The sequence below is a fragment of the Branchiostoma floridae genome, chromosome 4 (assembly GCF_000003815.2).
Source record: "Branchiostoma floridae strain S238N-H82 chromosome 4, Bfl_VNyyK, whole genome shotgun sequence".
NCBI classification, from domain to species: domain Eukaryota; kingdom Metazoa; phylum Chordata; class Leptocardii; order Amphioxiformes; family Branchiostomatidae; genus Branchiostoma; species Branchiostoma floridae.
In genome coordinates this window covers 27,237,977-27,263,430 of record NC_049982.1, presented here as the reverse complement: position 1 = coordinate 27,263,430, position 25,454 = coordinate 27,237,977, and the positions used below count along the sequence as shown (strand labels likewise).

Below are 25,454 nucleotides of genomic sequence, written 5' to 3'. Positions count from 1 at the left end.
CAGTCACACTGCCAGGGGTTGTTGTCAATACACAACTCAAAAATGGATTCCGATGCTAAAACATTATAAACTGATAGAGGAAGGGAGGATATCTTGTTTGACTCCAAGTGCAAGTATTGGAGGTTGGGTAGATTTGAAAATGAACCAGACTGGATGTCAGTTATCTGGTTCTTGTCCAGATACAAAAGAGTTAGCTTTGGAATATTCGAGAATGAAGCAGCCTGAACTACACTCATGTTGTTGGATTTAAGGTCTAAAGTGTGAAGCTGGGGTAGATTTGAGAACGCTTCAGACTGAACTATACTTATGTTGTTAGAGTGCAGGCGCAGATGTTGAAGCTCGGGCAGACCTACGAATGTACCTGATTGGATGTGAGTTAGCTGGTTGCAGGACAGATCCAAAGACTCGAGCTTGGGTAGATTAGTGAAAGCACTTGCCTGAATGCTGCTTATCTTGTTACAGTGCAGGTACAGTCGCATGAGCTGGGGTAAATTTGAGAAAACACTAGCTCGAATGCTGGTTATTTTGTTCAGGCCAAGGTTCAAATACGCAAGCTGGGAGTGATTTGAGAATGTACCTAGATTGATGTTACTCAATAAGTTGCCTTCAATGATCAAATTTTTTAGACTAGGTAGATTTGAAAGTGATGGAATACTACGTATGCAGTTATCTTTCAAGTCTAGGTGGTTGGTGAATTTGGGGAGGTTCTGAGGGAATCTGTTGAGGCCCAGACTTTTGCATTCGCATTTTTCGAATGATAAACATGTGCAGCCAGCTTCTGGCATGTTGGGTTCCTTCATCATGATGAGAAGAAATATCAGCATGTGCCGAAGCTTTCTTCCCATGTTGTCCTGTCATAAGAAACAAGGAGAAGGAATAAAACATGGTAATCACAGAACAGTGTAAGGGTACAATACCAGCTTTTTTCTTGTTGGACCGGACCTGAAAAATCAGTGACCGGATGTTGGGCCGATTCGAAAATGAGCAGATTATATCGGCGTTAACGTATTTTAGGGCTTGCAGGTCCTAGAAAAGAACAAGAGCGAAGTAGAGGAGAGTTTGATAGTCATGTTACCAAGCTTCTACGGTTAAACATGGTCTAAAACTGGCAGTTAGGGTTGTTTACATGAAAATAGAATTTTAAAACGCCAATGGAAGTCAGATACTCCATCAAACCGAATCCTTTGTAGCGAAACGGACCATTGTTTTGATTATCGTCCATTCATAAGTTTTCGCAGATAATTAGGTCCAGGTTAACGTCCAGGTCCGGACCTGGACCTGAACCATACCTGTACCTGAATTTTCTGTACCGGTACCCACCCCTATCACAGACTATGGTGTATTTTTTTCAATTTGTATTTCGTGTGATCATATTTTCCTGGCAGCCAATTAAAATTGATTTCTACCTTTGAAAAAAGGGAACAATAGGAGTCTCGCGTTTCATTTAGAGGGGAAACAAGGGGGTACCTTTGGAGAAAGCAGGAGTAAGAGTTTTAGCATACGCCACACATGGCCGCTAAGGCCAAAAGTCCAAAAAGATAGTAAACAAATATTTTTTTCAGATCATGTGCCGATATTTCAATGTAATTTGTCTCTAATATCAAAGCAAAAAATGCGTTTTGGATATGCGGAGTACCATCAGACACTACTGCAATAGAAAAAATAAGTGGAAAAAAAACGTATACATTTTCATATGAATCTTACTGCTGGACGTTATATATGAATGCACATGCACTGCACGCATGTACGTCTTGCTATAATTGTATTCTGCGTTACCCATAGTGCCCCGCGTCTCCCAGCATACAATGAAATCAGTGAAAAGTTTTATGAATTAAATTCATACGTGACTGGTAAAGTTGTTCTTACCAGCTGTTACTTAATACATGTCTTGCGTGACAAACAGTTTTGAATCAGTCTGGGTCTGTTAATTTGCATAGCGACGTTGATGAGTATTCATTTCTCACTCAATGTGGTGCAGATTTGCAGGGAAACAGTAACTGGACTCGGTATTGTTCTTACATGAACAATAGATGCATCTGGACACATAGACACAAAACAATTTTGTATAGTTCAAGTTTTACATTATTGTCACTTATCATCTTCATACTAAATATGGTTCGTTGAATGAACTTCTGGCTTACGTTAAGCATAATTTCATGAAAACGCACCTTTAACGTGTGCTTTAATGTCTGCTTTTCGCGCAGTTCTGTTTGAATTTTAATGTTTTGCAATTTTTTTGCTAAAAGATTTTTTACTGACTGTCCTTACTTTCATATGTGACGTTATTTAGACCCCTCCGATTTAAAGACAGTATTCTCAGTAATAGAAAATGTTGGCTTTTTATGATATATCGTAATGGTTTCACAAACATTATAAGTCTTTCTTTGAAAATTAATGATTCAATTCAAAAGAAATTCTATAGCAACGGGGAAAATGAATACATTGCAGACACCTGAACGCAATAAGTGGCGATAATAAAATTTTATCCTGTAATTTCAGAGAAGATTTCTGCATTAGCAATTCATAGAAGCCTTTACCTCTTTGTTTTCAAGAAAAAACAACTAAATGCTTGATATTCTCTTCAGTCAAGGAAGGTTAATATGGCCGTTCATTTTGAACCTGAATTGTTATGAGCTCAACACATACTAGACCCACCTGTATACCATACGTTAATATAAATTGTGCAATTTCCATAGTATTCTAAGTTATCATGAATTCATTACAGCCGTTAACACAGGCTTCGATTTTGTTACTTGTCATTTCATCAGCTAGTTTTAAGTTCGCGGTGAAGTGGTCAACCGCGAACATTAATCCACCGCGAGCATTTCTGCATTTACAGTATTGCAAACTGTCGATTTGATATCCCATGTCGCTAAATTTAAGTGCCTCAAATCTAAACGAACTTACAGTATGGGCGTGGTCACATTCGTGGTAGAATTTTGCATGACGCATGCACGGCTACCCCGCGAATGCCCCCCGTTTGTGGTCGTGTATCACTTATACATGTATCATACAAGCTTACCTCTTAAGCTGGTCACGGTATCTTCGAATTCAGTCGGTGCTTTCCGGGGTAGCCAGTCGACTAGTCCTGAAGTAGTTTTCTTCAGCTCTCTCGTTGCAATTGTGCCTGTTCGCTGTGAACACTGGATAGCTTTTCCGTAACAATGTGACAAACAAAATTAGATTATTCATATGTTTCTGGAGGTGTTGATTGTCTCAGCTCAGCTTCATGAATATTGACACATGTGATGATTGTAATGATTATTTCTACTTGTTTTTCTTTTTTATGGTGGGCTGTGATTTGCTCTGCTTGTTTACGGGTATACGGCTTCGGTCAGCAGGCGATTCAACCCGCTGTCCAGCTGGTACCTAGACTGATGCGGATTACACCAAGTCGTTTTATACTGACTGGTTCTATTTCGTACTGCAGCAAGGTGTCGCTGCTAACAAATGCTGTCCCAAACGCAAAGTATTAAGATATGTACATAGATAGGTAGTCCATTCGACTCCTAGCTACAGTGCGAATGAAAACCTGTTAGTATTGTCAAATACCCCGAGGAAGGTGAGGGGTGGTCACCGAAACGTCGACTTGAAATAAACATCTTAAGGGGGTTGGAATACGTGCAAAGAACTTTATCATCCCTGCTAGTGTACCATTGCTTACTCTTACTCAATCCTTTATCTATGTCTAGTCTACACAGAGAGAAGATACCTGCTTTCGAGTACATGCGTCCAATCAGCCATAAAGCTGACGTCATAGATGACCATGATTCTCGCTTAACAGAGTGGACCGTGCCATCGACCCAGTGCGCGCTCTGAAAAATCCATGCGTCTTTGTGGACGACTAGAAAGTCACAGCAAAAAATTTTGACTCATTATGAGTTTGCACGAGAAAACCAGCAAAACCAGGCAGAGGTCGGAAGATGGGGGTCGGCCAAATCGGCTCATACTTTGTATATGTGATAGGTATGTGGAACTATGAACAGCCATATAGTTAAAACCCTCCAGCTATTTTTCGTTTTGGCGTTCTGGGACCCCCCTCAGAGACCCTCTAAAATCCAACAATTTATGGCTGAAAATTACTAAAATTTTGATGGCTATCCTGATGAATACCCAGGATTGAAATGGGGTCTCCCAGTTACCAACCAATTGGAATCAGTTGAGCTAAACTGTGAGGCTGCTACCAGTTGAGCTACAGGGACATCCCAAGTTCTTCATGATTGTGGCATAACACCATAACCTAGATTTAATCAGGCTTGGTGCCTAAGCTTGGTGTCTTAGCATTCATAAGAACTCGTGAAATCCATCCGATTTCTAATAATATTCGTGAATCTTTTTGTCGTAGTCTGGCCAGTCAAACGTGGTTGATACGTCAGTACGTCTATTCTAAACCCTGGAAGATTAGTTAGTCGTATCGAAGCAACATAAACGAGATACACTGACGTCACGAGTCCACAGTCCATCATCCCTCCTCCTGTCGCCTGGTGACAGGACTTGTTGGGAGTAATCCAGGCAGTAGGGGTAGTACGGGTCAGTAGATAGGTTTATATCTAATGTCCTCCCGCCACATGTTTAAGATATAGTGCTTTACTCAGATAGCCTCCATAACAGGCTCTCTGTGGCCTTTTTTGTTCAAAATACACTTTTATTGGTCATTTCTTTTTTACTGTGTCGCTGATCGCCAGTAATCAGCGACGGCCGGCAATCAGCGACCTAGTACAAAAAAAATGACCAGCAAAAGTGTATTATGAACCCAAAAAGGCCCCAGAGAGCCTGTAATGGAGGCTTTAATTAGAGACGAGTAAGGCCTACGTCACATTTCCAAACCTCCGCCAGGACGGGCAGCTTTCGGAAACGAAAAGTATGATATAAAAGGCACCAAACTACATAAGACGTCAAGAGAATAGTCGTGGGCATAATTTGTGCATATTTTTTTACTTGCACATTTCTATTTTTCGTTTCCTTTCTCACTGCCTGTGGTACTGGTGCGGCACTGCGGGGTTCGAAAAATACTCAACGAATTTCAGAGATAAAGACCGAATTTTCTTCCCGTTTTGTGTATTTTGTTGTCTTCTAAGTGATAATTTACGTATTACGCAATATCTAACTCGTTACAAATCGCGAAAATAACAAAATAGTGCCGCAGTGAACAAACCCGGCGGTGCCGCAAGCTGGCCCCAAATGCAGTGAGAGGGCACCTTTTAGCGCGTATCTGACGATGACGAAGCCGCATTGCACTACAAGCTTTCGAAAAAGCGTTACACTCCGCCTCATCCTGACACTTTTGTCTCCTTTATATCCATACATTGCGCATACAACTTTGTATGCGTGTGGTGGGCTTTAGTATGTCTAATACCCCTTCCCGTGCCTTCAGTCCCTAGTAACCAGCGCTTGCCGGTCACACTTTTGTTGAACGCCCCCGTCTCCACACATCCAACCTATTACCATCCAGGTCTCTTGGCAACACAAGTAAACATATCGACGTTCTCATGTCAACAACGTTGATTCGGTGCCTGTCATGAACTCTGACCTAAACTAAGAATCAGTTGCCACAGACTGCGAATTGAATCAGGAAGGCACAACCGCACTCCTCTAGAACAAAGAGTCTGCCAATTTTGTACCTCAAACATGGTAGAAGATGAAGTGCACTTCACTGTTGATTGCGATATGTATGTCAATGATAGAAATACTCTATTTAGTAATATATAGAAAGTAGATTCCCCCATTTTAGACACATGTTTATATTTTTCATGCGTTTTGACAAACCGACAATAGCTAAACCCATACAGTCCTACATTTTCACCATTACCAAGAAGCGAGAAGAAGCCAAACGTTTGTGTTAGACTAGACTTGTGATACTTTTATATGTATATATGTTGCTCGTTGTGACCTGTACTAAGCTAGGCTGGGCAAAACTGTACAATAAAGGTCTTCTTTTATTCAACAATACGTCGTCCGTCACGTTAACAACACTCCGTCCCCGCACTCTCTGCTACAAGAAAAGCGCCATCCCGGCCATTGTGGAAACGCTTAATGAACTCAAGCTGAACTTTACTCCTCACTGACACTATTACACTTTTCCTATTATTGCCTCTTCATGGTTACCTACGAACTTGCTTTTACAAATTTGTCTTGTTTAAGTTTTTAAAGTCTATGTAAATTCTAAGCCTGTGAATAGCAGAATTCTTTCAATATCTTAAGGTCAACACAACAAATTCGTAATACTTCCTCCAAAATTGTATTTCAACTAGAAACTATTGTTATGATTTTAACATTGATCCATTGTTTTAACGTCATTCACAAAGTTTTCCATTTGCATGATACACTATTATAATGTCCTCGCTATTCATCCTTCCAGACTGCTTGGAGGCCTGTTATGCGTATATACGCTTGCTTAACAAACCAGTCTACTACTACTACTCTACTACACATCCAACCTGTTACCGCCCAGGTATCATGGCAACACACGTAAACTGAGGCATTTTTTCTTCCAAGCTATTGTCGGCCAGGTCCCATGGTAACACACGTAAACTGAGGCATTTTTTCTTCCAAGCTATTATCGTCCAGGTCCCATGGCAACACAAGTAAACTGAGGCATTTTTTCTTCCAAGCTATTATCGTCCAGGTCCCATCGCAACACAAGTAAGCGGAGGCATTTTTAATCAAAACTTTGCAACATCTCGAAGTTGTCAAGTCAACAACGTTGATTCGGCGCCTGTCAACTCTGACCTACAATAATTAATGCGCCGTTCGTCACCCAGAACTACCGGTATACTAAACTAGCCTGGTTTAGTCGCTCTTCTATACGGTCCACCCTACATTGCTGGCCGGCGTCACACAGACTTGGTCTATACTGTTGTAACCAGAACTCTGTCCAGGCAGTCGAGACTGACATAACAGACGGCAATGATGTGGAAGTTTCTGTTCCTCCTCGCGGCAGTAGGCACCCTGCCCTCCGCTTCAGTCGGTGAGTACATTTTGTACCAGCATTTCGTCCGGAATCGATGCCAAAGTATTAATTATACTGAGTTTATTGAGTTTATTTAGATGCCTTTTAGCTCAGATTGAGCTAATCTTCCAGGGCTCATACAATAAAAACACATAGTGTATATATAAATACATTAACAGATACAATAACATACTATCAGATACAGATCAGACTTGCATAAAAATACATACATCAAGTCTAAAACCACGAGTGAGGTCAGAGGGCACATAGAGTTCACCTTTATACGCCGGGTAACCTTTATCCGTTGTGTTTGAGAACAGGATACTACGTAGGGATATCAAGTCGACTTACAATGGTCTACAATGCATGGTTTTATTTTGCAGTTTGAAGCCTCTGTCCGTCGACTTGGTATTCCTAAATGAAATGTTTTTAAAAGCAACGGATATAGGTTATCATGCGGATAAAGGTGAACTAGCGTTACACTAAAAACCATCCTACAATCCGTAGAATTAGTCTGTCATGATCATTCTCTTAAACAATCGCGTATCAGAGACAATCTTGAAATCTCTAGGTAGCAAATTCCACATCTTTACCGATCTATAAGTAAATGTTCTCCTCCCGCTGTTGTTCCTAGGATTCGTTAATCTGTAATCATGCAATTACGTAAAAGATATTCGCGTCCGAAGATGCCAAGCCAAACTTACACGTAAGCCGTGAAAACTACAGTTGAACCGTTTCATTTTGTGCTAGTGGCAGGCTACCTCCGTTCCTAAATCAAATCGCTATTCAGTGCTCGTGGTAGAGGAGTGACGACTATGTTTCTTTAGTGTTCATTCAATTACTTTCAATCAATACTTCGCTTCAATGTATGTCAAAACGTTTGTTAAAATATTTTAAAAGCATCGATATTCTCATGTAGACTTACATTTTTTCGAATGATTTGGTATTCATTTGATTATGTTAAATCAACATTTCGCTTCAATGTAATGAGTACAAAGTTAGTTAAAATAACTATTTATGCCACTGTGCGATAGTCATTTGTTAAAATGTTAAAACACATCAATACCTTAATGTAAAATGATATTTTCGTTCTGAATGATAGACAGATATCTGTGTTGTTACACCGCAACCCGATTGAAAAATATATCAACACAGAAGTGAGGACTTATTACCTTCTGTGGAGTCACTGTCTTAGTCCCTATTTTTGAGATTATTTGATATATATCGTCTACTTAATTCAACGCTAAGGGCCCAACCCGTCGTAAGTGTTATTTGTCGTGCTTTTTGGAGGCCACGTCCGCCATATTTTTTTCTGAAAACGTGGGGAAGAAATGGCAAGAGCAGGGAGGGTGCACGTCTCAACGCACGTCACCCGCACTTTTGCTCAAAGTGTAACCTTGCCTTGAGCGGTTGCGTGCATAGCTCGTTGCGCGCAGGCTTCGAGATCGAGTAAAATCCTTTCCACGGCAAACTCCCTTTCCCGGCTAGCCAATGTTGAAAATCGCGAACCAGAGGCCACGCCCCCTGAAAAAAAGCCAGTCCGCTCGAAGTCTGCGACATAGGCTATCTTGCTCCCTATTTAAACAAGAATGCCAATACAAACATGATTGAAATGGCGACGATTGTCTCGCACAGTCTGACTGGAGGTGAACATAAGACAAACAAACCCTGGGGAAAATGGTTTGGATGTTTAGTCCTGTGGTTTAGCAGCACTTTTTATTTTTGCTGTTTTTTTTTCTTCTTCATTTTTTTCACCCGTGAGCGTTAGTTTTGGAGTCTCCAGAGGATGTCATCCATATTAAAGATGAAGTCGGTGTGGCCTAACCGTCATCTAAATAATACATGTGCTATCTGGTCATAACAAGATGTCTCGCTCTTTTCAGGCCAACAGGTGTACCTGGCCACGATTGACACCTGGTCCTTTTGGAAGATTCGTGCGACAGGACAGATGACCAATGCTAACGTGAAAGCCACGTGTGAAGCGGCGGGGATGAGGTACCCAGGCTACCGGACAGGTGCGGATGGGTGTACCTACCTGTGGGCATCAGACTGCATCACGTTTCACCATGCCGAATGTACAACGCTCGGGGCTCTCTCGAGTGAGCTGTGTGGACACACGGACGGGGCTGGCAGTCAGTGTCAGCCGCTTGATGACACCTTTGTGTACATCCCTGGCTGGAGCTTGTACGGTGCGTACGGAGTGGATTACGACACTCAGACCACAGGCCTGCAAGGAGGAAACTACAACGACATGTACGCGCTGTGTGCAGGTGAGGATGAAGCCTCGATGTCGTGTCAAAAGACGCTGTCAACTTCTCTTTTTTCACCCTTTTTCGGGGTGGGGTGGGGGTTATGATCCGACATGTAAGGTCAGAAGACGCATGAAATTTGAATTACTAAGGAAATAACAATAATTGATGATGACTTGGCAGAAATTGGACGGGGCTAGGAGTGGTGAAACATACAGCAGTAGACAGCACTGAAGATCCGTCCCAGTCTGCATCTTGTGCTTCGTTTCGTTTCCTTCTCGAAGCCAATGACAAACTTGATGTAACGCTAGTTCACCTTTATCCGCGGGATAACCTATATCCGTTTTTATATCAAACTGCAATGGTGTTAAATATCGGGGTAACCTAAATCCGTTGTTTAATCAAAATGCAATGTTTTTAATATATTGTACTTTGAAACCACCGTCCGTCGACATAGTGCCCCTAAATACCCCATTTTAAAAAAAGCAACGGATATAGGTTACCCCGCGGATAAAGGTGAACTAGTGTTACACATCTCTGTCTCCAGCCCCTGCGTGTGTCTGTGTCCACGGAACGTGTACAGACGGTTCGACGTGTACCTGTGAGGACGGCTGGACCGGACACAACTGTGATCAAGGTCAGCGAGCGCTTTTCTGTTAAAGCAACATATGCAAGTATAAGCTGACATCAACGATTGTGCACATCCTAGGTTCTAATCATTTACATCGGTTGACATGGTAACTGCGTAAGACGCTTCTAATGTTATGGTTCATCAGATTCTGGAATCATCTTTGAGTCTTTATTTACTATAATTCAGACATAGACGAGTGTGCGAGCAACCCTTGTTGGCTGGGAGGGACCTGCCTCGATCACGTGAACGGCTACAGCTGTGCCTGTCCTGAAGATGTCACCGGGAAGAACTGTGAAACGGGTAGGATATTTATCGGCCATACGGTAAGGTTTTCTTTTGCTTTCACCCGAACAGCAACATAGCAAACAGCGATGTGTATGTTGATCATCATCATCATCATCATTGCGGGCTGCTTGCCCGGACCAAGTCCACCCTCTCCTTCCAGACATCTCTTTCCCCAAAATATCGTTCTTTAAGTCCTATGTTGATACTGACTTTCATCTGGATGGACCTTTAAAATCCCACGCGCGTAATAGAACCCGCCAGACGTATCGGAAAGAGTATAGGGAACCTTCCCGGTGTGAGTGAATCAAAACTTACAGTCCTGTATACGCCTTACGTACCGTGCTTGTAGCCCTTAGCCTAATGAGGTTAAAAGAAGAAGACGAAGAATTTTGAGGTCCACCTTCAGGTCTCCTTTACTTAGGGTTACATCTTATAACAGGTGCGCAACAATAAAGCGAATTCTGAACATCTAATTGCAATATTATTCTCAAGTTTGAGGGCGGCCCACAAAACGAAAGACAACTTGAAGGTTTCTGTCCATCCACCCCAGCCATGTTTTCTTTTATTGTTATTGTTTCATAACTTACCTTCTCTATAACGTTACAGGTGAATTGATCCGTTTATAGTTACATCAGGTTGGTAAATTACTCATATAGTAAGGTTCTTCAAAACACAACCAGAATCGGACTCCCTTCCAACGTTTCGATGTCTGTCAGACACCATCATCAGGGTTAGAATGGCTGGATCTGATTCTTTTGCTTATATTTATAGCCGATGTAGGTGGCGCTGCAGCAGCAAAAATGCCGTCCCAAACGTGGCTCAGCTCCAGTCATGAACAGAGACGAGGGGGGATACAAACTGAGCCACGTTTGGGGCATCCTCCTAACGCCCGGTCCTAACGCTCGGTCCCCAACGGCATTAGCCTATGGGGCCCTGCTATCTCATGCCCTATCAGTGGTTATTATGATTGTCGCCACAAACAAGCTGTCAACCAATCAGAGAATAGGCCTTTCTTGGGCTTGTTGTTGTCGCAAGCTGTCTCGCAAAGGCCGCTGGGAAGCTATCAGCCAATCATGTTACGTATCACATGGCTCCATCCTCCTATGCCCGATCCCCAACGGCTGACTGCCCATATAAGGGCAAGCTCATTAATATTTATAAGTAGGCCGGTCCCTAACTGGTCTGAGTGCACAAGGTAGCAGACGTAAACACAGTAAGTTTTGACACGACTGTGGTTCCTTTGCGTAGGAGAATGCGTTTGGGGCGGCATTCTTGCTGCTACAGCGCCACCTTCATCGGCCATATGTTAAGCAGCAAGACTACAAGTGAGTACAATCCTGGTCGTGTTAGAACCTTACTATATGAGTACAGTAAATTGAATTGAAATGAAATGTCTGTTAACTTTTCTTTTTCACAAATTCCAGTGATCTTTGCCGGAGAATGTTACCAGTTCTCCCCCACCGCTGCTGCCCACCTTGACGCGGCCCGAGCCTGCCGAGCTCAGGACGGTCACCTGGTGGATATAACAGACCAGCAGCAGCAAAGTTTCCTCGCTGACAAGGTCGCGGCTACCTCCGGCGTGTCGAACTGGCTGGCCTTCAAAACAGCACCGGCGGTGTTTCTCTACAGTCACGGGGCTCCTTTATCAGGTACTTCAAATTGAAGCCCACTGGCCGTATAACACTCGTTCTCATTGAAATGTCGAAAATGGCATTTTTTTGGTCAAAAAATAAATCGGCTTTATTTTCAGTGAAAACTACCTGGTTGTTTAGGAAAAATTCCTCTTTTAACCATAGCCAAAAATGGCAACGTATTATTTTCGGTCCCATCGGTAATGCATTACAGAGCAGGTAACAAACGTTACCGGTTACGTTTGCTACAACATTAAACTTAACCCTTTTTCTTAAAAAATGTTAACATCATTGGCAACATCATTTAGGCATAAGATGACGCCCCTAGGGACATTTAAAAAGTGGGCAGCATGTTTGCACCGGGTCAGACAGAATGCTTAGAAAGCTTCAAACAATGGTAACGTTTGTTACAATCTTTTCTGTACAACATTTTGTAAGCAAGGTGGGATACAAATGGCAGTCAATGACCCTTTTTTTGTTTCTTTAGAAAACCAGAAGAACTGTAAACCATCACAAAAACGGCCATTTCTAGTCTTATACGTGGATAATAATCATGAAATTTTGTTCACCATCCACCAGTCCCCCTGCAGTGGTCTGCCAGTGAACCCGCCGCTCCCTGTGATGACCTGTGTGTTCTCCTGGACAGCTCGGACAGCTTCCTGGCCAAGACAGCACCGTGCACGGAGCAGCACAACTACGTCTGCCAGGATGGTAAATCAAGTTTGTGTTTTGCACCTAATTTAGTAAAATTCACACAAAAACACTACTCAGAATGAAAAAGAAATGATGGAATAATGACAACGACAACACTTAAGTCGAAAGCAAAATCCGCAATGGTTATATTATTATTATATGTTACCAATGAACATTTGACTGTCAGCTGGAATGACAGAAAAATAGAATGAGTTCGGACAAAACGGCAATGAGGAAATTGTAAGCTGTAAGATTTCATAGTTACCAGAATAAGGTGTTTTACTGTCTGAACTGCGAATGAGTAAAGTCGTAGACCATGAATCAGCTTATTACTAACTGACAGCGAAAAATTATTTGGTAGATGTAATAATGTCCGGTGCAAAGGCCGAGTGTGTAGTGTTCGCCTTGCATTCGGTAGGTCGCGAGTTCGATCCCCGGCCGAGTCATACCAAAGACTTAAAAAATGGTACATGCTGCTTTCTCTGCTTGGCATTCAGCATTTGGGACAGAGTATGGGAGTTAAACACACATCACTACCAGCGGACTAGCCCCCTGCCGTAGTGACTTACACAAATGTGTGGCCCAAGGGCTACAGAAATGGAGATGGACACCACCCCTAAGCATCTGCAATTTGTACGGGCAACTTTGACTTTGGTACACCCGATCCCTCGATCTCGGAAGTTAAGCAATGCGTAGTCTGGTTATTTTCAATAATAGTTCTTGGATGGGAGACCAACCAAGTACGACCAGATGCTGTAGTCTCACGAAACATTCCACGAAATCGAGGGACGTAAAACGGGGGTCCGGTGCTCGAGGAGCTGTCTCGACCACGTTAATCAGCCTCATTACTCAACACAATGGGTACCTACTGGCTGCAAATACACCCGATAATAATGATAATAATAATTTCAGACCTGAAACCCTGCGGGCAGAACATCTGCCAGAACGGCGGCGTCTGCACGTCCTGCTTCAACGACTCTGCCGCCTTCTGCGACTGTCCTGCCGGGTTGGACGGGAAGACTTGTGAGATAGGTAAGTACTGCTGTAGTTCTCAAGATACACAGTGCTTCCTGGAATCGCACGTTCAGTAAATTCTCTCTCTTCCGTAAAAGATAACACTTCAGGAACAAATCGTGCAATAGAGTTAATTCCAATTATGGCGGCCATGTTGGATTTCCCGGGGTCATCCGAGGTCATGGCACCAGAATGAGGCTGCAGTTGGGATTCTGCGTATACTATATAGGCTGTATTGCAGACATAAGTATGCCATTCTGGACTGAATTTCGCCCCTCTAAGGTGAAATACTGCGGAAAAAGTGCTAAACCTGCATGCTGTGACCACACAAAGACATGAACATAACAACCACAATAGACAAGATTCCTGATGCTAAGGTTAATATATAATGGAAATTTTCAAAGTAATCTATTAGACATTTCCTTCAAATGTTGGCCATATCCGGCAGTTGTCATACTCTTATATCTTTGTTTATATGCTTTCATACGATCATTCATACTCAACTCGATACGTACATACACTAGATGCCCCTAGCTGTTGTTTTATGACACGCATTTTAATGACAACCCTGTTCTTATATGCATTTCCATAGACATCGACGAGTGTGCCTCCGGCCCGTGCCAAAATGGCGGGAGTTGCCATGACAACATCAACTCCTACACCTGTCAATGCCCGATCGGTTACCAAGGAGACCACTGCGAATCAGGTTGGTGTGACAGGAATATGGTTCTTGTAACAAGGCCTGTGGAAAACCGTTGGTTGGCGTTTCGGTAACTCTTGAGTAATCGTTCTCAGGGTGTCTACTACGTACAGGCGATTGACTGCCCACTTCTAATGTAGTCTCTACCAGACTTAGTATTATTATTATTATCAGCATCATCATCACCATCATCATCATTATTGTTATCATTATCATTATTATTATCATCATTATCATTATCATCATCATCATCATCATTATACAGAAACGGATTGGTGTTCCCAAGTCCAGTGTCCTCTTGGATTCGTCTGCCAGGACTTTACCTTCTACTTCGTCTGCGTTCGTGAGTAAACGTTCATTACATACTATGATAGTTGTTACATATATCAGTGTTCAGAATAATTTAGTTTCTAATGCCATTTCTAATAATATTTCGATAGCATTATCATTTTCAAGTAGCTTTGCAAATCACTCGACATGAATAGTCATATGAATGGTAAGCTATTTATAAATACATGTGATGGCATGACTCCATGTAGCCAGTCCTTTAAACTTTTCTAAAAATGTTACATTAATTTTTTTTCTTCATTTACACATAATTCTCTTAGCACATACTGTAACGTACAGTACCCATCGACAACATTCACCTTTGTATGACAAAATATCAACAAATTCACCCTTATGAGCACTGTGTGCATCTACCACCACCCGGGGGCTGCCTTACCAGTGCAGCAGCGCCTCCTGTCCGGATGGCTTGAACTGCACCCCTGAAGGCGTGGCGGCCTTTTCATGCAGGCCTGAGTGACGTCACAACCAGGGCCTCCGGCTTGACGACGACCAGCCAATGGCTGCTTTATGCACGCCTTGAAATTTAGCGTTTTTGCCTGATTTAGAGTCTAACCAGAGATAGAAGCACCGCATGGAAATAGAATACGTTACATCAATAAACCACCTGCAGGAAAATCATGCTCACCTGTCCATTTTTCCTCATACCTTTTACAAGGAATGGTAAACAGCTAGAAATGCAGCATTTGAAATATAATGTTTAATGTTTATCTTCACATGATCTAGAATTTTAAAAAACTGCTGTTCTGAGATCCTCATTTGCATAAATTATCAGGAAATGCGATAAAAGCCTTTTTTCTTAACATAGATTGTGTACGTCTGGTATCTGGTGGAGGAGATGATCAACTGAAATAATCTATGCAAATAAGGACCATATTTGCATGATTAATGACAAACACAATTAGTACAGCAGTTGTAAAGGTTAGGATCATTTGGCGAAGGTATGGGGTCGTGGAACTCCGTGCAGCAGTGAATATCCGTGTGTAAAAATCCCACGCACCTACGTCATACTGATTCATGTTTTGTTGTTATTTTGCTGAGTATTTTCCTTACCATTTTGCGTCCTTGATATAACATCCATTGGCATAATACCGGTCGGTTTACTGCAATTTCTCAAGCAATGCTAATTTGGCAAATGATCAACGCATCATTTTCTCCAGTTACATGTTGCTGTTACAGCTTACCTTTGCCACTTCTTCTGTGTAAATTATTTTGTCTCTCTGGTCCTGCTAAAAACATAATATCGTAATTGGAACACACCGCGGAATTGCACGGAGAACGGGCGCGTGGTTGGAAGGGAGTGCACTATACCGGCCGAACGAAACACGGCACAATTAACTGCCGCTATGTACCTTTATACATCCTCTGTTGTTCCTTTCTTTCCTGTTAGTAGTTGCACAAAACAAAAATCTGCATGAGCATACAAAAAGTCATGAGAAAATGGGCGTATACTGACAAGAATTTTCATTTAATTTTGGTCCGTCACAACCGCTATGACGTAAAACTTTACTGCTGGCCGTAGCATTAAAAATGGCGGGAAAATGGCGGCGTACGTTCAATTTGACCCATTCAGCCGTAGATCCGGGCGATAATGCAACGGTTCCTCACACTTTTACACGAGTTGTAGGTCACCAAAAGAAATTCAAGATTGCTGTTGAATCATGCTCGTCTTGTGCCGTGAGCACATGTGATTATTATCTACAAATCTGGCGATGAACGTGACAGTGTGTTTGTCCCACGACGAGTTCGCCTGCCCCGAAAATGACCTGAAAACTTTAGGCCTTTTGTCTTCGAATGTATTGTTATCGATGCTTTGTAAATTATGTATTGGACACCTAGATGTCTGAAGTGTGCATACCTCAGAAATAACTATTGTTGCATGTGTAGATCTCTTTAAGTTCCACTATTTTTAATCGACCGGTATAAGGCTTATGGCCGGTATTATGCCAATGCATGTTACATTCCCGGCCAAACATTTGATAGAACGTTTCACTTCTATGCAACTTGGTACAATACAAATATATCATTGCAGCTTCCTAAAGTCAGACTCGAATCTGGCTGAATGAAATTTGCATACAGAGGTGCATTTTCCGTTAGAGTGACCACAACTGACCACTCTTTATAAAGAAACTTCTAAAAACATCAATGCTGACATCTGACCCCTGATCTTAGGATTTATGGTACGGATAACGACTAAGAGCATGGATATGATTTTGTTTTGTATGATGGTCTTTGTTTGTTATGTATATACATTTATTGAACTATGCAAACACTGTATATGGAATGCAGTGCTTAGCCACTGAGAGAGTTACCATGGTTAAAGAGTACAGATCTGAATTGAATAAATAAATAGATGCATATTTAACGCATGGGAGTAGCGTACAGGAAAATGAGTCATTCTGAACAGACATGTATGGTTTCTAGAGCAGTAACAGGGCAGGATTGGTGAAGGGATTAAAATCCCACGACATGAAATCGATGCGTTTGCCCTGTATCGGTAGTTCGCTACCTGTAGCTGTCGGTCTGTTACTGGGTGGGTCGACTACACCCTTTTCGCAGCCAGGGGCTGAATTACAAGCAGATTACAAGTAGGCTTCCTGAAACAGTAAGGTCCTAGAGTGATCTGCCATTCGGCGCTAACTCGGGTGACCTCAATACGACAGCAATTTACCCAGGCGTGGCCAAAGAACTAGGTTTTGATTCACTCACACCCGTTCTCTTTTTGATAAGTGTTTCTTAACAAAAATGTGACCAACGAGGTCAAGTGTTTGCTTTTGTCTTGTAGACCACGACATCAGGTGATTTTAATATATAACGACATCAGCAGAGACAGAGGACCAAATCAAATAGTTTGCCGTCGTGAGCTAAAGGTACAATTACTCACATTGGATTTCAAACATAGTCATTTGTACAATTGAGACTAATCATATCATTGCTAACATTATATGGTTCCTTATTGTTTTGATCTGAACACGTTGAAAGAAAGGTTACACATTCTCCATTTCGGACAAAAACAATACTTCTGCTGTGTCTACGTATTTACAACATTGAACATTTTGGAGAAAAACGTTTTCTATACTAAGGCCACAAGAACTTTATTCCATGGATCTTCATCATCGACAGACTGAACAATTTGTTAAAAAAAACAAGATGGCTACATCTTCAAAATGGACACCATAAACGGCCAAATACAGTAGTCCCTAAAAATAATACGCAAAGTCTAATTTCCAAAAATAAGACGCAATATTTTTGCTCCAATCCTGTACATTTGTTTCTCATGTCATAATGTCAAGTCATCAACATTTCAGATGTCCTTTTTTAAGAAAACGTTTAGTTGTAAAAAGAACTGAATCAGCTGTTATGTATGACCGTAAGCTCATGATCTCCGTGGAATGAGTGACAAAGGTCAACACGTTAATGTTTAATCAGTGTGACGTAAAATGGCCTCTGAAACCGGTACAGATCCGGACCGCTGTACGCCTCAGGGTGTGAGCTACAGTACCGTACCGCACATTGTAAACTCAGACGGACAGTACCTGTACTGTAGGACATGGGAACCGAACCAGAAACTCAGGTGCGTCATTTCGATCAAGGTCATAAGTCTTTTCTGGTCTGTATCTCAACTGGTAGCAGCTTCAGAGTTGAGCTCCTATGTTCCAATTAGACGTTAATGCTTCGGTCGTATTTTCATACTGGGGCCCGGCCGGACAGCATTCAGGAAGGAAGACACACAAGACACACAAGATATGAAGAAATTATTCCTGAGCATAATTTGTGTATATTTCTTGATAAACACTTTTGTTTTACGTTTCCGCAAACTTCGCTACGGCACCGGATTGGAAATATGACCATAGCAGAACGGGGAGACCCCGGTTTGAATCCGGGGAACGGTACCATGGTTTGAACTGCAACGTCTTTCGGGAGGGACGTAAAATGGGGGCCCCGTGTGCCTCGAGCACAATATCCCCATTACTCAGAAACTGGGTAACAACTGTCTGTAATGATACAACAAGGTGGATTATCTAGTGGATAAACACATATAAGAGATCAAAGGTCATATGTTGTTATCTAAAGCACAAATACAGAGACTGCTATTATAAGCCAGTTTGTTTGTTTTGTGTCCGGGACGCAGATACAACATTGGAACCTCTGGATGGATTGTTTTGATATTCAGTATGTGGGTAGATGATGTCGATATTAGGCCTCTTGCGGACTGACCCTGCCCTGCAGAAAAACTTCCGATTTTTGTATATTTTGTCCTGGACAATCTGTGGCCTTGATTAGATAGCATTTGATGCAAGGGAAAAGTGGTGTTGTCCTCTATTTTGAGTCTTATTTTTTTTTGGAGGGAGGTAATAAATCTCTGATGAATGGCTAGTTTATTCATACTTTATATCTGACTGTCTCTTGGATAGTGAAATATTCTAATAATAGTATATATTTCAATAATAGTTTAAGATCCTTATCATTCTGTCCCTTTCTAGAGCTTTGCTATTCTTGTCTCACGGACGGGGAAGTCACTGTGGAGTCCTCGGTCCCATACTGGCGCAGCTTCTCAACAACCATGGCTTCTTAGTCTTCGGGCATGACCACGGTAAACATACATACATACATACATACTTTAATCATGCATACTATCATGCAGTTACTTCTCAATAATAGATTTGGACGTCATATGAGATAAAATGGATGTGATGTCGTCTTCATTGAAACCGTACGCGTGATGAAAAACTTGCCGCGGGTATCCTTGTAATAGTCACAATCAAAACATATACAACCACATCCGTCTGTCACCTTCCTCTGTGCAATACTCACTGGTTCTACTTCGCACTGCAGGTAGGTGTCGCTGCTAACAATGCGGTCCCAAACGTAAAGTAAAATCAAGATATAATGTTGGCCAAAACGTGAAACATCATGATTTTTTTGTGACTTCGAGCTTCGGGTACTAAAATTTCTCCTACGACTTCAATGTAAACACTGTGAACGTTTTCCCATATGATATATTTGAATCCAGTTGGCCATGGCCAGAGTGAAGGAGAGAGACTGTGTGTGGAAAACTTCGACATCCTCGCCAGAGACATTCTTCAGCATGTGGACGTGATGCGAGCTCGATACCCGGATGTACCGATCTTCCTGCTCGGACACTCAATGGTAATACACACAAAGCAACAAAATAACTTTGATAATGTACGAAATAGGTGTACCAAAAGTGCGAAATGGAACGAAATGGAAAGTTTCATTTCGTTCCATTTCGCACTTTCGGTACACCAGGTGATTGTGCAAGTTCTGTATAATACTAGTTCACCTTTATCCACGGGTAGCCTATATCCGTTGTTACATCAAACACGCAATATTCTTAGTATTGGAGTAACCTATATCCGTTGCCATATCAAACTCTAGTATTTGTAGTTTGTAACCACCGTCCGTTGACTAGACAGCCCTAAGGCTGTCTTTTTTAATAACGGATATAGGTTACCCCGCGGATAATGGTGAACTAGCGTTACAGCTTTAAAGATAGATATTTCTAGCAGGCTAACCGCTTGGTTCTGTTGTTTTTGTAGTCTCTAGCAGAATCCCACCTGGTCGAATAGTAATAGGGGACTGACCAAGTTAGGAAATACGCATGCTGAAAACTGTTAGCGGTTCTTCACTTTGTAAATTGTCAAAACTGATTCTTTTAAGTTTTAACTGTATGATTCGTATATCGGTCGAAGAAGGGTTTATTTTGTTTTCTATACAAATTCTGTCCCCCACAGGGAGGCTGTGCGGCGATAGTTGCAGCATGCAAGCGTCCGGGTCAGTTCGCCGGGATGGTGCTGACGTCACCCGCTATTGAGAACGCCGTCACCTGTTCCTACTCATTTGTATGTTATGTTTACCCACATGGAAGGGAAACATATTGTTTTTTCCCCATTTCTTCCTCTTCTTCTTCTTGCCCTTCTTCCGGCGTTCCGAGCAAATAAGGCCAGTGACAAGACGACTGTCACCATGGTTACTGGTATAGTAGCAGTCTAGCAGACACCCTGTACTGTTCGATTACATTATGTAGCAAGTGGCAGGACACAATTGGAAGGGCTGGTCACAACAAGAGAAGTTTGTAAGGCTAGACGTTAACAGTATTTTGCTAGGCTAGAAGTTGACTATTGTGTATTTGCTCGCAAATGTTGCCTTTTTAGTTTTCCTCCATTCTCCTCCATTTTCAGATGAGAAAGATAGTGTGGAAAGAAGTTATTGTCATTCTTGATATGATTAGATTGTATTTCTCGAAATCAGTGACGTCTTCATCAAATCCATATCATTCTTTACTCATCCGTTCCATCGTTTCCAGCGGGCCCTGGTATGGGTCGTCTCCAAGATATTACCAAATATGGAACAGTGGGGTCTCTGTCCAGACCAACTTACCAAGGACAATGAAAAGGTATTTATCACTTAAGCTTTCCACTCACCAAAATCATGACAATCCGTCAAACAATATAAGTCTGACACTAAACCGGCTCCTGCAGTTCCAAAAATAAGCTGCAAGGGGACCAGAACCTACACCACTTACCTGCTGCCCTCCCCCCGATAAAAAAAAATTACGACCCCTAAAAAATCACGACCGTAGCATGTCAAGAACTCGAGATATCAAAACAGGACGTTCCGTCGCATTACTGTAACAAACCGCTAGGGGGCACAATATCTCAATTTCAAGGTTACCAACCCACATACCAAACATCAGTACAATACATCTAGGCCATCTAGAGTTATACTGTCAATCCACAAGCATACATACACAGATATATGCATTGACGCACACACATACGCTACCGAAAACATAACCTTCTAAAAAACGTAAAAAATTACAATGATGGCATTCCAAGTGGTGCATCATTCATGTTTTTGCATGTTAGACCACAGCAAGTAAATTTTATGGATGACATCAGCGCGCGCGTTAATTTTCGGCTGATTTGAAAATAAAAAACAAGAAAATCAACATGCCGCAAATTGACAAATATGTCATGAATGTCTTGCAATTGTTTGTGTTTTATGGCATATGTAGACAGTTTATAAGGTGTTCAATCGCATATGAATATCCAGTATACTTGCTACCCGTGATAGTATGACAAACTTTTTTCAGGATTTGTTGGTATGACAATGATGGTAGGACAAGCTCTTTCCACAATCGTTCTTGACTTTAAAGTTATTGATGAATGGGGATGGATACACAACTACAAGGACAGGTAATGATGTTGAATACAGGAATAAAAGATCTGTTGCTTGTGATATCATGTTTTGTCACCTCGATAATTGTTTTGTAAGGTTTATGATCTCAAAATTTGAATATGTAGGAATCTTGTCATTTTTGGCCCGCCTTGTTTTTTTCCCGCGCTATCTCACTAAATTTGGAGTCCCTGGAGGATGTCATCCATAAAATTTACTTGCAGTGGCCTTATAATTATTTACTGACTTTGTTGTATTTGTTTTTCAGCTCAAAACGTATGTAGAGGACCCATTGGTATCTCAAGGAGTACGCACAATGCGCATAGGAATGAAATTTTTATACGGTATGGAATTTTCGACGTCGTGTGTGTGTGTGTGTGTGTGTGTGCGTGCGTGTGCGTAGTTTCCGTGCGTGTGTGTTGTTTGCGTGCGTGTGTGTTGTTTGCGTGCGTGTGTGTTGTTTGCGTGCGTGTGCGTAGTTTGCGTGCGTGTGTGTTGTTTGCGTGCGTGTGTGTTGTTTGCGTGCGTGTGCGTAGTTTGCGTGCGTGTGTGTTGTTTGCGTGCGTGTGTGTTGTTTGCGTATTTCCATGTGTGTGTGCGTGCGTCCGCGTGTGTGTGCATGTATCTGTGCGTGCGTGCGCGCGCGCGCGTGTTTGTGTGTGTTGTAGCCTGAATTCATATTTTATTTAACTTTACCTGCTCCCTGACCTGTCCTGCGGGATGCAGGTTACAAGGGTTCTCTGGGAAGTATTAGACAATAGAGAGAAAATTTGATAAACTTGGCAAAGACACATAGATCTGAGCTGTGATTGCAGAGGAATAATTGTGTTGTTGTTGAGAAGCGTGTGGTCTTTCTTTCTTTTGAATACGGTTGCGTTTTTGGCGACGCCTCAGGGGCTAGCCTAATAGTATAGAGAGCGTCCGTTTGACAAGAATTCCCCAAATTCCGCAGGCATGTCAGGAATTTTTCTATAAGCATGTGTAGTTGAATCATCCCTTTAGAGGGGAATAACTCGGAAATGGCTTGACGGATCTTCATATTTGGAATGTAGATAGTTACCTTACATAATAAAATGCTAATCATGTAAATCAGGGGCTAATTTGCATAATTAATGAGGACAGTTTATAAATACACTGCATTTCATGCTAGAATGCTAAAAAATATACCATATGTAACTCTAAAAGAGAGAAATATCAGGCTTACTGTTAAAGATAAAACCGATTGGCAAAAATTCCCGAAATTACACAGCAATTCGTCCGCACGTGCACAATTGCACCATCCTTTTGAAAGGAAATAACTTGGGAAGGGGTTGACAGATCAGCATGATTTTTGATCTGTAGGTAGCGTCGGAGATGCCTTCCATAAATAAGGGCTATTAATGCAAACCAGGTGCTAATTTGCATAATCAATGAGCACAGTTTACTGTATTTCATCAAGACTAGGGTACTTAAACATGGCATATGTAACTAAAAAATTTACTAAAGAGAGAAATGTGGATAGACATCAATTATGCAAATTGTTGCATAATTTACATGATTAATGAGAAATTGTTAGCATAGTGTTAAATGACGAAAATTCCATTCTTGCAACATTTGGTAGCAACATGTGCAACAAGTTGAACATGCGGACATTAGAGCCATTTACATAATTTATGAGAAAATGCTACAATAGCTGAAAACGCAGAGTCGAAACCAAAGAGTAATGTACAGGCCGCGAGTTTGGCTCTGCGAAGGAGAATGGGTTTTATTGTGAACGTACTTGTGATATAAACTTCAACTTGATTCAACTACATGTATAAAGTTTACCTCACCACTTCATAACAACGCTGTGTAATATTCCTAATGTGCGGCATTCCGACCAGACATTGACGTTGTGTCTTACAATTCTACAGGAATGCTGGCAACACAAAGTCTACTTCCCGAGGTTGATTGTCCATTCTTGGTGCTACATGGGGGAGACGACGAGGTAGTCGACGTATCCGGATCGTGGAAACTATATCACCAGGCCAGGAGCCAGGATAAGCAAATCAAGGTGACTCTGCACTTAGGCTAGCGCTAGTTCACCTTTATTCGTGGGGTACCCTAAATGTCTATATCCTTTTTTTTAAAAAACAGGTTATTCAGGGATATCAAGTACTCGATGGACGGTGGTTTCAGATTAACATATTTTGAATAAGAATAATTTTGAAATATTGCACTTTGAGGTTGATTTGGTATTCTTAAATACCCTGTTTTAAAAACAACGGATATAGGCTAACCCACTGATAAAGGTGAATTGGCGTTAACTCTTGTTAATTTAGCTAATGCTGATTTGAATCTTTAAATGTCTTTTTCTGTGAAATATTGTGGGGGAAAATCAAAGTCAAGATAATTTTTCCTGTCTGCTTTAATATATATGCATTTACCATTCAAAATCAGATATCAATTTTATATACATACACAATTTTATATCTTTCAACTAAATGATGCGTTTTGTTATTTTCTGCCGGCTTTTCATTTTACGCTACTGATTTCCTTTTATGCGGCCTATGATATATTCCTCGATAAAGTTCTGCTGATAAACTGGGCTGAGGTTTTGCTGTTTTCTTTAGGTAAAAGAATCTGTTTCTCTGATTGCCTGACAACTGATCTGAGGCCACGCCCACAACAGGACAGTTTATAAATACACTGCATTTCATGCTAGAATGCTAAAAAATATACCATATGTAACTCTAAAAGAGAGAAATATCAGGCTTACTGTTAAAGATAAAACCGATTGGCAAAAATTCCCGAAATTACACAGCAATTCGTCCGCACGTGCACAATTGCACCATCCTTTTGAAAGGAAATAACTTGGGAAGGGGTTGACAGATCAGCATGATTTTTGATCTGTAGGTAGCGTCGGAGATGCCTTCCATAAATAAGGGCTATTAATGCAAACCAGGTGCTAATTTGCATAATCAATGAGCACAGTTTACTGTATTTCATCAAGACTAGGGTACTTAAACATGGCATATGTAACTAAAAAATTTACTAAAGAGAGAAATGTGGATAGACATCAATTATGCAAATTGTTGCATAATTTACATGATTAATGAGAAATTGTTAGCATAGTGTTAAATGACGAAAATTCCATTCTTGCAACATTTGGTAGCAACATGTGCAACAAGTTGAACATGCGGACATTAGAGCCATTTACATAATTTATGAGAAAATGCTACAATAGCTGAAAACGCAGAGTCGAAACCAAAGAGTAATGTACAGGCCGCGAGTTTGGCTCTGCGAAGGAGAATGGGTTTTATTGTGAACGTACTTGTGATATAAACTTCAACTTGATTCAACTACATGTATAAAGTTTACCTCACCACTTCATAACAACGCTGTGTAATATTCCTAATGTGCGGCATTCCGACCAGACATTGACGTTGTGTCTTACAATTCTACAGGAATGCTGGCAACACAAAGTCTACTTCCCGAGGTTGATTGTCCATTCTTGGTGCTACATGGGGGAGACGACGAGGTAGTCGACGTATCCGGATCGTGGAAACTATATCACCAGGCCAGGAGCCAGGATAAGCAAATCAAGGTGACTCTGCACTTAGGCTAGCGCTAGTTCACCTTTATTCGTGGGGTACCCTAAATGTCTATATCCTTTTTTTTAAAAAACAGGTTATTCAGGGATATCAAGTACTCGATGGACGGTGGTTTCAGATTAACATATTTTGAATAAGAATAATTTTGAAATATTGCACTTTGAGGTTGATTTGGTATTCTTAAA

The 25,454-nt window shown here is 41.5% G+C and overlaps 2 protein-coding genes across 2 annotated transcripts; both read left to right on the top strand.

Moving 5' to 3' along the window:
• Positions 1-6,781: 6,781 nt before the first annotated feature.
• On the top strand, positions 6,782-15,107 carry LOC118413426 (fibropellin-1-like). The gene is made up of 10 exons (XM_035816793.1): positions 6,782-6,967; positions 8,833-9,219; positions 9,746-9,835; positions 10,016-10,129; positions 11,539-11,763; positions 12,325-12,456; positions 13,351-13,470; positions 14,045-14,158; positions 14,418-14,495; positions 14,839-15,107. The coding sequence occupies exons 1-10, from the start codon at positions 6,907-6,909 to the stop codon at positions 14,955-14,957; spliced, it is 1,440 nt and encodes a 479-aa protein (XP_035672686.1). The 5' UTR covers positions 6,782-6,906; the 3' UTR covers positions 14,958-15,107.
• A 2,830-nt stretch (positions 15,108-17,937) lies between these two features.
• LOC118413705 (monoglyceride lipase-like) lies at positions 17,938-23,750 on the top strand. The gene is made up of 7 exons (XM_035817232.1): positions 17,938-18,071; positions 18,982-19,091; positions 19,512-19,648; positions 20,254-20,361; positions 20,826-20,915; positions 21,966-22,041; positions 23,590-23,750. Exons 1-7 carry the CDS (start codon positions 17,938-17,940, stop codon positions 23,748-23,750), a joined length of 816 nt encoding a protein of 271 aa, XP_035673125.1.
• Positions 23,751-25,454: the final 1,704 nt, after the last annotated feature.

Excerpts from the sequence above, each read along its gene's own strand:
- LOC118413705 (XM_035817232.1), top strand. The coding sequence starts at position 17,938 with ATGGCCTCTGAAACCGGTACAGATCCGGACCGCTGTACGCCTCAGGGT. Across the intron at positions 18,072-18,981 it reads GAACCGAACCAGAAACTCAG|AGCTTTGCTATTCTTGTCTC; the intron begins GTGCGTCATTTC and ends GTCCCTTTCTAG. Across the intron at positions 20,916-21,965 it reads TTACCAAGGACAATGAAAAG|CTCAAAACGTATGTAGAGGA; the intron begins GTATTTATCACT and ends TTTGTTTTTCAG.
- LOC118413426 (XM_035816793.1), top strand. The coding sequence starts at position 6,907 with ATGATGTGGAAGTTTCTGTTCCTCCTCGCGGCAGTAGGCACCCTGCCC. Across the intron at positions 13,471-14,044 it reads CGGGAAGACTTGTGAGATAG|ACATCGACGAGTGTGCCTCC; the intron begins GTAAGTACTGCT and ends GCATTTCCATAG. Across the intron at positions 14,159-14,417 it reads AGGAGACCACTGCGAATCAG|AAACGGATTGGTGTTCCCAA; the intron begins GTTGGTGTGACA and ends ATCATTATACAG.